Source organism: Lacerta agilis, chromosome 8 (genome assembly GCF_009819535.1).
Source record: "Lacerta agilis isolate rLacAgi1 chromosome 8, rLacAgi1.pri, whole genome shotgun sequence".
Lineage (NCBI taxonomy): Eukaryota > Metazoa > Chordata > Lepidosauria > Squamata > Lacertidae > Lacerta > Lacerta agilis.
The window spans coordinates 63,380,948-63,397,247 of record NC_046319.1 but is presented as its reverse complement, the minus strand read 5'-3'; the positions used below and the strand labels follow the sequence as shown (position 1 = coordinate 63,397,247).

General features: G+C 46.2%; 1 protein-coding gene across 1 annotated transcript in view; it reads left to right on the top strand.

Annotated features, from left to right (window-relative positions):
• CATSPER4 (cation channel sperm associated 4) overlaps positions 1-16,300 on the top strand; it is a 40,534-nt gene that overhangs the window by 17,151 nt on the left and 7,083 nt on the right. Inside the window, exons 8-12 of the mRNA XM_033158696.1 lie at positions 1,629-1,821; positions 2,919-3,133; positions 3,701-3,863; positions 5,557-5,634; positions 12,780-12,857. Coding sequence (XP_033014587.1) covers positions 1,629-1,821; positions 2,919-3,133; positions 3,701-3,863; positions 5,557-5,634; positions 12,780-12,857 — 727 coding nt within the window. The remainder of the gene's footprint in view (positions 1-1,628; positions 1,822-2,918; positions 3,134-3,700; positions 3,864-5,556; positions 5,635-12,779; positions 12,858-16,300) is intronic.

Here is a 16,300-nt window from a genome sequence, read left to right as displayed (position 1 = left end):
CCATTTTTTGTACATATCCCTTTTAAATCTTAACTCAATTAAAAGTTCTTTAGATAGCCACCCTGGCTTCTTTAGGCACCTTCCATGTTTCCATCTCACTGGTATTGCCTGAAGTTGTGCTTTTAATATCTCCTTTTTAACAAGCTCCCAACCATCATGAACTCCCTTCCCTTTTAGTATTTCTGTCCATGGGATTTCACCCAGCATTTCCCTAAGTTTTCTGAAGTCGGCTTTCTTAAAGTCTAGAATTTGAGTCTTAGTATGCTTGGTTGCTCCTTTCCACTGTATAATAAACTCCTGCGTAGGTCCTACTGCATTATTACGCCATTTTTTTCCATATGATTTATAATATCCGCTCCATCTGGACCTCCAGGAAGCAGGAAAATACATCCAATCCACTTTTAAAACTAAAAACACACATACAGAAAGTTTCTTTGTTTCAATCACATTGAAAATAGCTTCAGATACAAAGTCGCACTGTCTCTTAATCTCAGCGGAGAGGGATTGACTTCCATTTTTAGAATCCCCTCCGAAGCCAAATCAAGTCAAATTACTCACAGTTTTATCTTCAGATTTGTCCATTTGTCCATTTTTTATTTTACTTGGAAGAATTGAAACGCTGTATCCCCTCAGTACCGCAGCTTCACGCAGGCAGGGAAAGCGGTATGTCCGATGTGCCGGGGCTCCACTCCCTCGCTCTTGGGGGCTCAAAACAGAGCCTTACCAGGGAGGGAGGAGCACCCTTCTGGCACCCGCCGGACGACCATGCCCCCAAAACTCTTGATTTGGGGTTCCTTGGGGGTCTTCTGCGCTGTAGAAGACACCCCCGCCCCTGCCGCACTCAGGTTTGCTCAGCTGAGCAAAACCTGCGACTGATGGCTGCTCCGCGCTCAACCGGAAGTCCCCCGATTTTAAAGTTTTTAAGACTTTTTGCTTTTGTTACTTGATGGCCATTTGGCTTGATTTTGTTCTTTTATGTAAATTGATTTTTGGGGGGGAGGGAGTTTCCTTTTTTAGTGTTGGCAAAAGCAGTATAAAATTGATTTGATAAATAGTAGAGGGCTGGTCCCAGGCTCATCCACACAGACCTTTTGTCCCATGCTTTCTAGGCACAAGTTTGTGCTTTCCTGGTCCATGCCGAAGTGCTCTTCTCTTCTTTTGCCTCACTGCTTTCCCCAGGGAAAAACTGATCTTTAATGCTGAATCAGAACAAACAGCAGTTGGGGGTTCCCCATGGATGGCCAAGAATGTTAAAGAGCTGGTCTTCACTGGGAAGTAGGGGAGGTGGGTGAAGCGCTTGGACGCAGTTCGGAAAAGTACAGACCTGCGCCTAGGAATCACAGAGGAAAATTAGTCTGGATGAGCCCTCAGACTGACACCAGAGCCCTAGATCAGGAATAAGGAGTCTGGTGCCCCCCAGATGCTACTGGACTCCAAATCTCATCTGCCCCAGTCAGCATGGCCAGTAGTCATGGGATGATAGTCTAACAATATCTGGAGGGCCTGCAAGGTCCCTATCCCTGGCCTAGAGAGAAAAGGATATGGGAGGCATGGCCCCATCTTCAGAGTAGTGGCAACGGGTTCCCACCCACCCGCTTTGGTGATGGCATTCCTTCTTTCCTTTACAGAGATGAAGGTCTTGCCTTGGAGATAGGCGGGGCTCTCTATTTCTTCATCTTCATCACTTTTGGGGCCTTCATCTTTGCAAATCTGCTTGTGGCCGTGGTGACGACGAACCTAGAACGGTCTGTAAGTGAATACAAAGAGAAGAGGCAGTCGGAAGCTCATCTCCCTCTCACGATGAACGAGGTTGGAATGGACGTGAGTATTAATTCAAGGGCTGGAGAGGGAAGCCAGGTGGGAAATTGGCACAGAAAGATTCCATTTAGGAGCCTAAAAAAGAAAAAAGGCCTCATGAAAATTCACCAGCATTTTACTAATACAGTATACACATTTTGGCATGGAATTTTGTTTAATATAGATTTTTTTTGTATGCTTTTTTTTGCATGTATACACATTTTGCTTTTTTGCAATATACAAATTTTGGTATGCAATTTTGTTTAACATAGACTTTTTTTGTCTGCCTACTATAGACTTTTTTTTGGTATGCAATTTTGCCCAATATACAGAGTTTTGCCTAGCCACTTCCCCCAATGTAAAACATGTTATTTTTACTAATATTTGCATTTGTAGGTACACATTTCCCTCGAAGATGCATTTTTGTACACATTACTCGGCCAGAAAAGTACATTGCAAAATTCAGAGGAGTGTGAGTTTTGAAGAGTTGGCTATGTTTTGGTTTGCATATTATTTTGGAAAGTGCAAACTACTTAGTTTCAACTTTCACGTGAACTGAATTTCAGCCCTATCCCTACTCTCAGCTTTATTCAGTTTGCCCTTCAACATCAATAAAACGGACACAGTTATATTGTCTGAACCATTTAAAAAATATTTGCAATCAGTCCTGTGGAATTCTTCGATGGAAACCCTTTGATGGAAGACTTTACCACTGAGCTGTATGGTTGTTCCTTCCTCGGGGTTCCAAGTTTCTGGTGTGTGATTCTCATGGCTGCCAGCAAATGTGGTATAGAGGTTAAAGTGTCAGATTAGGACCTGGGAGATCAGGGTTCACAGCCTCACTCAGCCATGAAACTCCCTGAGTGACCTTGGGACATCCAATGCATCTTAGTCTGACTCTACCTGATAGGGTTGTTGTGAAGGTAAAAATGGGGAAACAGAGAACCACGTATGCCACTTTGAGCTCCTTGGAGGAAAGGTGGAATGTTGAATGGAGTTTTAATTTTTTTTATTTCAATCCAGGGAGACACCAGGGGAAAAACCTCAGTGGATTGGGGTGGCCCTGTCATTTTATGACACTGAACAAATACAGGGACTTAACTATATTCCTCCTTGAGCAGGAAGGCAGTGATGATGATCTTGAACCAAGTCACCATGAACCTCTGCATGTAAGAGAGGTCATGCGTGCTACACCCATGGTGCACCACCAGAATTTGCTTAGCCTTGGAAACTTGGGCAACCTGAACGAAGCCACCTGCGAAGAACTCTGCGTTGTCCTGGAAGCAATCCACGAGAACCTGAAGGCGTACCGGGTGATCCGGGATGAGATTGACCAGTAAGTCCAGCCACCCTTCTTGCTTGTTCTCCTGAAGGTTGAGAAGCACCTCAAATGTCACTTCCTAAATGGAAGAGCTGACTTGACCCCATCCCAAAAAGCCAGAGTAAGGCAACCTGGTGGCCTCCAGGTGTTTGTTGGACTCCCAACTCCTAGCAAACCAAGCAAGCAGGGTCAGTGGTCCAGGATGACTGGAGTTGTAGTTCAGCAGCATCTGGAAGACTCCCCATTGGCCCTTCCTCTTGAGCTATGGCCCGTCCCGGGGAAATCTGTGATCCTGTTACTTTTTTCTTTTTCTTTAATGCAGCTAAAGTGGGTGGATCAAACTGGACCGGGAGTGCAGCAGAGGGAGGGAGGATTGTAAAGTCCTCCCTAACTGCTTCCTTGGCCTCCCCTCCCCACCCCCCGGAAGCTGCTATTAGTCACATATATCTCAGGTGTCAAAGGCCAAGCTAAGGAGATAAGTCTTCAGCATAGAATTGAAACTATAGTGAAGGTGCCAGGTGCACCTCTGCGATGGATGAAGCAAGTCTCCAGCATTCTTTCTTATGTGGTTGATCTCCACAGAATAGTCGATGAAGTGAGGTCCATCAAATTCAATGTAGATCAGGAGCAAGAGGTTGTTCTGCGAAACATCCGTGGATCTACCATCTCGGAGACTATGCTTAATGTGGATCCCAAGCAACCAAAGGGTGGCGATGTTCTCAGTACAATGTTCAGTCTGGAGAAGGTATGGTTGCTTTTTCACACCTTTGAAGGCAATGCAGGGAGCAGGTCATTCCACATCAATTGACATTACTGCTATCACAAGTCATTCTCCTCGCCCAGGGGCAGCTAAGGTGCTGCCTTCCATTTGTCATTGGGCTCCAACTCCCATCAGGCCCTGTCAGGGCCAGCCCACCCATAAGGCAAGGTGAGGTGACTGCCTCAGGTGTCAGGATCCACAGGAGCAGCAGATCTCAGTGTAGATACTCATGCCCCCCCATTGTTCCTCACCCCTTCTTCCCTGGCGGGGAGAGGACACCGTTTTGTGGTTCACCTCAGGTGCCAAAATGTCTTGGGCCAGCCCTGGGCTCTGCAGTGGGTCTCAGGAGACTGATAAAAAAACAGAGCTTGCAAGCCTGAAGTCCTAGAGGAGCAGAAAGGAACAGGTTGTATGTCCTGCACTGTTGGAAAGGGGCTGGGAAACACTTTTGTCTGGTGAGCCATGCTGCCAACAGGCCCATCTCCTGGCATCACACAGCACAGGTAGGTTTGAGCCTATCAGAAAGCAGTAGGACTTGAATGTGCTCTGAACAGAAACAGTGTGGAAGGCAAGAGCTGCTGCCAAGGAGCTATCAGGAGTGCATGGCTTAGAACAGGGGTCAGCAACCTTTTTCAGCCGTGGGCTGGTCCACCGTCCCTCAGACCTTGTGGTGGGCCGGACTATATTTTGAAAAATAAATAAATGAACTAATTCCTATGCCACACAAATAACCCGAGATGCATTTAAAATAAAAGGACACATTCTACTCATGTAAAAAAAACACTGATTCCCAGACTGTCCGTGGGCCGGATTGAGAAGGCGATTGGGCCACATCTGGCCCACGGGCCTTAGGTTGCCTACCCCTGGCTTAGAACACATTCCCAATTGTCGCTTTGCACCAAGGTTTGTGTTTGCGGCTGTTTAAATTTGGCGTCCTGTTGTTTTGGCCAGCCTTTCAGGCCTAATTTGGCCCACGGGCTGAAGGTCCCCCTCCCCTGCGTTAGAAATCCTGTCCTCAAACCCAGTGGGCTTCAGACAGCCTGCCCAACCACATGCCACACTCTTTGAACCCATTCGCACTATGCATCTAGAGCAATACCATACTGCTTTAAAGAGCCATGGCGTCCCCCAAATAATGCTGGGAGCTATAGATTATCACAGATGCGGAAAGCTGCTCAGAGACACTTATTCCTCTCATGGAATTACAGTCCACTGAGCAATTTAACAACTAGTCCCTCTTTCCAGGGAACCCTGGGAATTTTAATTCTGTGGGGATTCATTGGGGGAAGCCATGGGTGTTTAAAGTGGTATGAAGCCAACTGCATGAGAATCCAAATCTCAGGGTCAGGGGTGCGAGCCCCACGTTGGGCAAAAAAGATTCCTGCATTGCAGGGGGTTGGACTAGATTTTATTTTGGGGAGCCAAAGATCCCCCAGGAGTTGGCTCCTATGCACACACCTCTCATTTGCTCCTGCTCTGACTCACCAAACACCTCCATCTCTTTTACACATCAAAATGGACACAGGTACATGTGCTCGGTCCCCAGTCTAGACATGGCCACTCTGTACCTCTGTGGCCCAAGCAACACACACACACACACACACACACACACACACACACACACACACAAACTTCTCTCTCAAGATTGCCCTCATTCGTTGCCTTCTTTCTCTGCCAGATGAGCCCGGACGTGGAATTCCAAAAGGGAGGGGTGAAATCAGCCGCCATGAGAGTACGGCGGCAGTCTGCGACTCTGGTAGGTAGATCAGCAGCTTGTGGTCCTTCTTACGTACCGCAGGAGAAACAGGTCCAAGGGGAACTTCTGCACACAGTGCAAAGTTAGGCTATGGAATCCCCACCCCCTCCTCACAAGAGGCCATGGCGGCCACCAGATTACATGGCGTTAAAAGAGGATTTGAGAGTTCCAGGCTATCAATGGAGACCAACTTTGATGGCTATACTCTGCTTCCTCTGTCAGAGCCAGTAATATTCTGAATGCCAGTCGCTGGACACCATAGCAGGGGAGAGGGCACTTGAGCTCAGGTCCTGCTTGCAGGTTTTACATGATGTGATATATCAACATCATGATATATCACAAGCTAACCATTGTGCTATACCAATATAACATGACGTCAAGGTCTGGGGCTGTGGAGGGAGGAGGAAGAGCAATCTTCCAGTTGGGCTGACTGCCCCGGCGTACCCAGCAATCCCAGCAATTGCCTCTTGCAGTGGCTGGGCATGAATGCTCTGTTTTAAAGCTCTGTCTGGTGATATATTGTCATTCTGAAACAGTCATCGCAATCTGAACTTCAAATCAGTTTCAGACAATTTACTGATATACCACCCACTCTGGTTGGTCACTGTGAGGACAGAATCTTGAGTTAGATAGCCCATTGGCCTGATCCAGCAGGCTCATCTTAATTTCCCTTTTCGTGTTATGTTCTAAGTGGTTTACATACTGTAAAATCACAACATATATACATCATTATTATTTACAGTATATACCACTTAATTTTTGAAATACTGATATAATCAGATGTGTTGCTCTGTCCCAGTTCCTGCCAACCTAGCAGCTTGAAAGCATAACAGTGTAAGTAGATAAATAGGTACCACTGCGGTGGGAAGGTAAATGACATTTCCATGCGCTCTGGCTTCTGTCATGGTCCTCCGTGCGCCAGTAGCAATTTATTCATGCTGCCCACATGACCCTTGGCCTGAAAAGCGAGATGAGCACCACACCCCATAGTTGAATTTGACTGGACTTAACCATCCAGCGGTCTTTTCCTTTTCCCTTTCCTTCACCTTTTATAATCAGATGTTAAGAACAAGTTGACCTTTCCCTCCCCCCCAAATATAAATAAAATCAGTAGATTTAAAGATATGCATTATAAGATAAGACTACCTAGTTCATGCGGTGGTTACTTCAAGACTGGATTACGGCAATGCACTCTGTGTGGGGCTTCCCTTCCACTTGATCCAGAAGCTGCAGTTAGTGCAGCTCTTTTTGATGCTTGCTAACAACATTCCTGTTTTGACAAGCCTACCCAGATGCTTAGAAAGCTTAAGCCATTTTAATCTGCTTTAGTATTTTAACTTTGGTATGTTTTAAAGGAGAGTTGTAATTTTTTCTTGATTTTACTGTTTTGTTTTTTGTAAAACACTTTGAGGGGTTTGGGTTGTTTGTTCATTTTTTACAACTGAGTGGTGTACACACAGCAGATGGAAAATGTATGCAGATGAATCTTCTTGTTCAAAACGCATTTCTTCTTTTCTGGCAAGGCACAAACAGTGACCCTGGAAGAAGAGAGAACCAAGTTGGGATTAATTGGTCATCTCCAGATACCAGTTAAAACTCTCCCCCCACCCTCACCTACAAATAAGCTAGTCAGGGTGCATAAAGCTTAAATAATATTCCATTAACTGCACTCTTTTCCCTACTCATGTTTTGTATTTTTCTTGTTTCTCCAACCCCCCTGCCCCCAGGCAACAAAACCTTCAAAGCCTGAAGCTCAACGGTTGAATTTGGTAAGACTGCATAAACCTATACTGTGGATGCTATAACATTCATTATTCATATCAACACACAGCTTTTCCATGTGTTCCTATGGGTGACAAAGAGGGTTTTTAAGCTGCTGAAGGCCCCTCTAGACTGGAGTGAGGGTGTCTTCTGCAACATGTCCTTGCTGCAATAATACTGCATTAGCGGCGCATTTACAGGTGAAACTCGAAAAATTAGAATATCGTGGAAAGGTTCATTTCTTTCAGTAATTCAACTTAAAAGGTGAAACTAATATGATGCACACATGACATGCAAAGCGAGATATGTCAAGCCTTTCTTTGTTATAATTGTGATGATTATGGCGTACAGCTGATGAGAACCCCAAATTAACAATTTCAACTTTGGGGTGACATATCTCACTTTGCATGTCATGAGTCTATCTCATATATTAAACTCCAGTAACTAATGAAAACAATTGCTTACATAAATGGACTTTTCCACGATATTCTAATGTTTTTGAGTTTCACCTGTATATGGCATCATCGGTGCATCATTCCACTTTATCTTAAATGCTTCTGATGATACTCCTTTATTGCCACCTGGAGGGGCACCATGGTTATGATAAGTGATCACACATTGCAAGTCTCCCACGATGGGAGAGCAGCTGCCCGTCCTTCGCCGTGGATTCTGGCAAGATTCACAAATTGTGCAGAATGATCAGAACGGTGACAGAAGCTGGAGGTTGCAACCTAGTCCCCCCTTGGAGGTTACGTTTACATGGAGCTTTGAGGACCGAAGAGGGCTTGCACTCCAACATGCTCTTAGGAAAAGAGAGTAAGACAGTCCCTGTTTAAAAGACACCCTCCAATGAACCCTCCAATGAACTCGGAGCACAGGAACCAGACCAAGGCATGCAAATGTCAAGATAAATGAAATAGAACAGAAAACCCCAGCTCCTTCAACCACATCCCTGGCCTTGGTTCTTACTTCCCATGTACAATAACCCTCTTGGAGGGTGTTCCCAGTCTACGTGTCTGGAAAATGTGTGACTGGGAAATTGGGACATTCATGCCAGCCTCATAAACAAAGGGCAAATGTCTACACAATGTCTAAAGGGGAGCATGTTCAGCTATAAATGCATATGCTCCTCTTTTAGTCATTCATTCATTCAATATCCCACCTTTCTCCTAGTGCAGGATCCAAGGTGGCTCACAGCATAAATCAAAACAGATAACTAGATACAAAAAATGAGATTATGTATATATATATATATATATATATATATATATATATATAGAGAGAGAGAGAGAGAGAGAGAGAGAGAGAGAGTGTAACCCTATTAAAAACTAAACAGAAAAACCTTCTCCAAACATAAAATTAAGAACACCATCCATCTGCACAAGACACTGCTACAACAGCCAGTTGGTGGTCAAAGACCTTCCAGTGAAAGGAAAGCAGAGAGGCCTAGCTTACCATGGAAGGGAGCTCCACAATCTGGGAGCCACCACCAAGAAGGCCCTTGCATTGTTGCCAAACTTTCCTGTAAAGGTGGCGGGGCTGAGAGAAAAGCCTCCCTGCAAGGTCTCAAAACCCAGGTGGGCTCCTATAGGGAGATATAGTCCTTCAGGTAGCTTTGACCCAAGCCATGTAGGGCTTTGTAGGTCACCCCCAGCACTTTTCAGATGGGGGGTGTGCCGGGGTGGAGCCAGCTGGTGTGGTCCAGGCTTTCCCCTCCACACACTCCTTGATTGTAATGGGTTGGGGTTGGGGGTGGTTTTAAAAGGTGGTTGTGGCAAAGCCAACACAAGTTTTCTTTGATGGCACATTATCCCTTATGCCTTGTGTTTCTCTTCTTTGCTCCACTATACCGTAGGGGTCGGAGGCTCCAGTGAAACCGGTCCATCGGTTGAGTTTGGTAAGGCTGTAGAAACGTATCAGAGGATGTACAGTTGACACCTTTTTGGTGCATGCCAGTGAATGGCAGAGCGGGGATATTAAGCTGTTTGGCTTAGGGCCTGGAGGGGACAAAGTCGAGCTCGGCGCCATCAAGTGGTGACATTTTGGTCAGCTTGAGCTCCAGTGGATAGTCGCTCCCTATTCCTGGAGTGTCCAGCTATGGGGCGAAGTCTCCCAGCAGTACTTCACACACACCCCTTGCCCTGGCAGTACTTCCACCCAGCACTTCTGCTCCCTTTCAGCAGGCGGAACCAGGAACTCCACACCGGTGGGAAAACACCAACACCAGTCCATGGGGCTGCGGAGGCTAGTGGAGGTCTTCTGGACTGGGTGAAGGGAAACCTCCACCTCAATCAGAGCGGTGAATTGAGGGTGTTGGATTGCACCCTTACTATATGATTTCCCTCAATATTAGGGGTGGAGAACCTCTGGCCTGCCACCAGTCCATCTTGGGCAAGCCTTGCCCAAGAGGTGCAGACTAGGAGCCTTTCCTCAGCTTTCGAATGTGACTCCCCCATTTTACAGATGATGAAGATCTGGGGAAAGTGGAGGCTGCTCCATTAGGGAAAGAGGGGCACTGCCCCACCAAGCTGCTTGCCTTCTTACTTACAGCCAGTCAGAGGGTAGCTCTGCCTGTGATTGGCTCCACTGACCACTGGTTTCCCCGCCTTCTGCCCTACCAGTCCCAATGGGCACCAGCCAGTACTGACTGGGAAACGGAGCAATAAACGGATAGGTTGGGGAGAGCAGAATTGTGTTGTGCAGACAATGCTGAGCAAGATGCGGAGGGTCTGATTCTGCATACAGCAGCATCCTGTGTCCCCATGTTTTTGGATATTCATGACATGTTGGATTGTCATATCAGACAGTTGTCACATATGAATGTCAACAACTAACTTTGGGCATTATAATCCCCCATGCATGTACCGTCATATCAGAGATGGTGTGCTAAGACAAGGGCGTGAAATGTTTTGCAAAACCTTTTATTGGATTCTTTTTTTTTTACTACATTTTTATATCGTGCATTTACGTTTTGCTTGTGGTTTTCCTATTGCAATTTAATGGTGTTGTTATATCAAATGGCATATAACTTAAAGCCATAATAAAAAAAGAGGTGTGTGTGTGTTTATGTCTTGAAAAGGCGGCTGTTGCACATGAGAAGCCAAAATGAGCTTCCTTTGCCTGCACGCTTTTCCTTATTTAGGTTTTGCATTTTTCTCTTCTTCTTTTTCTCCACCCCCCCCCCCCAAAGCCGGGACCATCTGTACCAAGAATTCCAAGTACTCAGATGAATTTGGTAAGACTGTAGAAACATATATTGCAGAAGATACCACTTTCATTATTTACCCCCTTGACAGCCTTTTAGTGCATGCGGATGAGTTGATGCAGAGGAGTTTAAAACTGTTTGGCCTTGTGGATTAAACACAGGGCGCAATGTCCTGCTTGAAATGTCGTTTGTCACCTCAGACTGCAGATGAGGAAGGGAGGTGGGGAATCACAATTTTGTATACTGCCCTAGGTAAAATAAATAAAAGCCTTCAGCAAAAAACAAAGGCACCCCCTATTTGCCACATTTGCATCCCCTCACATGAATTTCAAATTCTCACCATTTAGATAACACGATGTCGGGTGTGGGAAAGCTTTGGCGCTCTAGACCAGGCATAGGCAACCTTCGGCTCTCCAGATGTTTTGGCCTACAACTCCCATGATCCCTAGCTAACAGGACCAGTGGTCAGGGATGATGGGAATTGTAGTCCGAAACATCTGGAGAGCCGAAGGTTGCCTATGCCTGCTCTAGACATTGGTGAACTACCACTCCCAGCACCTCTAGCTGTTGTCCATGCTTGCTAGGGCTGGTGGGAGTTGGAGTTCAGCAGCATCTAGGGAGCTAAAGCTTCCTGACACCTGCACTAAGGGCCCACCCATACCCCCATCTTAATGTGGATTGTGAACCCCTTGCACCTCCTTTAGTTCCCTCTCTGCCGTGTGGCATTCTCCTCCAACGACTGCTGCCCTCCACTTTCATTCTGGGGTGTGTGGCAGGGGTGGGACCAGAGAGGTGAGGGGACTGGATCCTAAGCCTGTTCCGCTCAGGCACATGATCTAGCAACCTGGCCTAGACCACCATTTTAAAGGCTTAGCTTTCCCTTTGCCAGGCTTTAGGGAACAGGGTTTGGATCTGGTGTAACATTACACCGGATTAAGCTTCGCCAGCCTGGCTTATGCCAGCTTTTGTGTAGGATTGCTCCCTTCGTCAGCGTGAATTCTGTTCTATGCCACAGGCACTGGGATGAGGGGGTAGAATGAACTGTCTCGCTTCAGACACAGGCGGGCAGCCACATATCCCACAATGTAGCAAACAGGGGGGGGGGGGAAACACACCACCCTGCGAGTAGAAAACTGCTTCATTGGGAGCAGCTTGGCTGCACTTTCTCTCCCTGCTATGCTTGTTCTTTACTTGCATGGAGGCACAATGCTCCCCATGTCTTGTTTTTTTTTCAAAGGCATACTGAGAGATGGGGAAGCAACCAGGACTGCAAATTGCATACCACCTCTAACCACTGGGCACACCAGCAGGGGCTGATGGGAGTGGAAGTCCAACAAGAATCAGTATGGCATAGTGGTTCAGGTGCTGGCCTGGGACAAGTGTGGGGAACCTTGGCCCTCCAGATGTTGCTGAACTACAATTCCCATCAGCCCCTGCAAGCATGGCTTGGCCTTGCCTAGACTATTGTAAGATCAAACAAGTATTAGATGGGAAACAGCTGCTTTAAGAGATCTTTCGAAACATGTTTTTCCCCTAGCTCCGGGAACACAATGGAGGCTGGTTCCTTTGGGTCAATGGAGCAGTGCTCCAACTTCAATATGCCCCCTTCTGTCTGCCTTCTTATTTACAACCAGCCCAGGGTGGGGTGGCAGCACTGCCTGTTAGCTTCCTCCCCAGCCTAAGTGTCACCCTTGGAGAAATCAGCATGGAGGAGGGTGGGGGGGGGCAGGGACTACAATCAGTTGGATCTGCCCGTCATTGGCTCTGGCCCTACCTACCACCCTGTCTGGAACTGCCAATATTGCAACAATGTGAGTTGTAGTGCAAGGAATGGTCTCTGCATGAAAAGAGTATTTGGAAGCCTCTGATCTTTGACAGCCCTGCATCTTTGATGGCCTCTGGTGGCCACAGGAACTAGATTTTATTGGGTGTCGGGGGTAAGAAAGTGCAGAGAGGAGTGCAAATGCAATCAGGTGTATTTAACAGAATCCAGGGAGCCTCTGGAGCTTCAGCCCCATTCCAGCCCAACCCTCAGTGCTGCACAATAGGAGCCAGGAAGAACCATAGTTGGAAGAGATCCCAAGGGTCATCCAACCCCCTGCGATGCAAAGAGTTATTGCTGCCTGTACACATTCTTACTGGTGTTTTGCATTTTCTTCCTTGCTTCTCTGTCCCCCAGCCACCAAGCTCTGAGGACAGCACCCGCAAGCCGCCACCAAGCTCTGAGGACAGCAGCAGCAAGCCACAGGATAGCTTGGTAAGAATGTTAAGTCAAACACTGCAAGATGAAACAACATTTGTCAGCAATCCCCTATGCAGCCTTTCACAGTGGATGCACATCTCTGTTGTCAAATTTAACAAAGGAGAAAGATAGGAGATAGACCATTAAAAAACAATATATAGTACAGGGAAAAGTGTAACAACAACACCAACTGTCAGCTCGCGTTGAGAATGCAGTAGCGACCAGTACTTCCAGCTAAAATTGGACATAAAAATTGTTATAAGCCCGCCAGATGTCCAGAGAGGTACCCACGTGGAATTGGTGTTTACAAAAATATATTCAAATGTAGCAAGAGCGGTGAGGTCATCAGACCATTCCCTAATGGATGGTGGGCATTTATCCTTCCAGGCTCAAAATTTAAGTCTCCCAGCAACTACAAGACCTCACGACATTCACTTTTGCTGTCTTGCTGTTTATCCTCACACAACCAAGGAAAAAAGTATAAAATACTCAGCCGTAACAATCCCTAAAATGAGGTAAAGGTGTAGTAAAGATATAACCCAAACTTAACTAAACGCAACTCCAAAAAATGGGGCGAGGGCCCCTAAACAACTAAGTGGAATTAGACGAAAATATATACAACTCTTCCTCGTTTCACTGGATAAGAGTCTGTTTCCTCAGAGGGAAATTAATTATAGAAACTCCAGAAAGCTACAAAAGCCGGCATCTCGTTAGGGTTTTAGTTATGAGGGTTTTCATTTGAGTTGTATATATTTTTGTCTAATTCCACTTAGTTGTTTGGGGGCCCTCACCCCATTTTTTGGAGTTGCATTTAGTTAAGTTTGGGTTATATCTTTACTACACCTTTACCTCGTTTTAGGGATTGTCACGGCTGAGTATTTTATACTTTTTTCCTTGCTTATTATATCCCGTGACTGTCTTTCTGTTTTTTCGCTATGTTTATCCTCACACAGCAGGAATATAGTTAAAAAGAACATGGTTATCCTCCAAATGTCAAAGGTTTGGCCAGCATAAGATTTATATGGACAATAGCTTCAGACCAAAAACAATAGATCACTTGACATGCCCACATCATATGCCTTGATGAGGCTTTTTCAGAGGTGAAATTCCAGCATCTCTCTGCATGAGAAAGTGCCTTCCTATACAAATGTTATGAAGTCCAAGCTACCAGAAACAACCATTTTTACCTGTTCAGTCTCTGTTTCATATCTAGAGAAGCCATGAAGCTCACCAGGTGACTTCCAGCCCATTGCTGTATCTCAGCCTAAGCTGCCTCACAGGGGTCTTGTGGGGATAACATGAAAATTCGGAGAGCCATGGACACCACCTTTAGCTCCTTGGGTGAAAAGTGGGATATCAACGTAACAAATTTAATACATAAATAAATATAATTATAATCAATCAACCCATGCCAATCGTCCCCAATCCAGAACGGGACCACAGCAGATGCAAAGGGTTAAAAATGTCCAGAAATATAATTTTAGTCTTTATACTGGCAGCATCTCAGAATTCTGTTTTTATAATTTATTGTTGCCATTTGTAGGTGTTTGTTTTTCATGCCGATACTGTATTTTTTAAATTTTGTGCTCTATATTATTTTTTTAACTGAATTGGACATAGAATCATAGAATTCTAAAGTTGGAAGGGATAATGAGGGTCATCTAGTCCAACCCCCTGCAATGCAGGAATCTTTTGCTCAATGAGGGGCCCGAACCAGCCTCTCTCAGATTAAGAGGACTAAGTTAGTATGTGACTAATGAATGTAAAGAATAGATCAATTTTTAAAATGAAAGCCCCACCACCACATGGCCTGGGGTCCGGCTGGTGGGGAGGAGGAACATCTACAATTCTACATTGTTTGTGACTAGTGTTAAGCTGTCCACTTAACTGGCAAGGTCAGGGAGCTGTCCAGTGATCAATAGGTTTCAGATAGGAATGGAGCTGTCCAGCACAGCAAGATAAGATGCTGCATCAGCAGTGGTTAGACCCCCAACTAAGCAGCCAACTAAGCCCCAACTCAGGATGCGGGTGGCGCTGTGGGTTAAACCGCAGAGCCTAGGGCTTGCTGATCAGAGGGTCAGTGGTTCGAATCCCCGCGATGGGGTGAGCTCCCGTTGCTCGGTCCCAGCTCCTTCCAACCTAGCAGTTTGAAAGCACGTCAAAGTGCAAGTAGATAAATAGGTACCTCTCCGGCGGGAAGGTAAACGGTGTTTCCGTGGGTTTCTCTGGTTCGCCAGAAGTGGCTTAGTCATGCTAGCCACATGACCCGGAAGCTGTACGCCGGCTCCCTCAGCCAGTAAAGCGAGATGAGCGCCGCAACCCCAGAGTCATCTGCGACTGGACCTTACAGTCAGGGGTCCCTTTACCTTTCTAAGCAGCCCTACGGCTAGCTCTGATGTTCCATCCCTAGTCTTGTGGCCAGAATGAGAAAAGGCTGCCTAAATCCACCTGACATCAGGACCCATTAAAAGCAGAGGGGAGCAGGAATATGTGAGATAAATGCTTTGACCCATGGACACTTTTCCAGTCATATAGGGAAGTCCAAAGGGTGCCTCCTTGCTTTTGGAGAGGCATTCACTGGCTTAAAGCAGGACTGGGGGACCTGTGCTTCTCCAGATGTTGTGGACTCCAACTCCCATCAGCCCCAGCAAGCATGGGCAGTGGTGAGGCATGATGGGAGTTATAGTTCAGCATCTGGATGGTCACATCCCCGGCTTAAGTATGGAGGTGTAGACTGGAGGCAGGGCAGTGGGTTCCTGATAAAGCTACCCTAGGCATATCTACTCAGAAATCAGTCCTATTGAGTTCCGTGGGGTTGGAAACCTGTGGCTTTCCATTGGAAAACAGGAAGAAGTGAAAACAAAATCAAAAATTCTTTCCAGTAGCACCTTAGAGACCAACTGAGTTTGTTCCTGGTATGAGCTTTCGTGTGCATGCACACTTCTTCAGGTTAGGGTTAGGGTTAGGGTGGAAAACCTGTTGACGGCTGTAATTAGTCTTGCAGGGAAAGGCCTTTCCCTGCAAGACTAATTACAGCCGTTAAGAGTCGTCAACAGGTTTTCCACTGTTTCTGCTGATCACCCATTCCCACCACCCTTCTGAGCAATACCCCTCCCCACTCCCTCACTATATTTAAGGATCTGGTGACTTCTTTTTCAGTGTATCTGAAGAAGTGTGCATGCACACGAAAGCTCATACCAGGAACAAACTCAGTTGGTCTCTAAGGTGCTACTGGAAAGAATTTTTGATTTTGTTTTGACTATGGCAGACCAACACGGCTACCCACCTGTAACAGGAAGAAGTGGTAACTGCTTATACTGTCAGGCCATTGGTTCATCTAGCTAGCTCATTATAGCTGACGCTGACTGGCAGTGGCTCTTCAGGGTTTCACATGGGGAACTGTCCCAAGTCTACCTCGAGATGCTGAGGACTGAACCCGGGACTTTCTGCATGCAAGG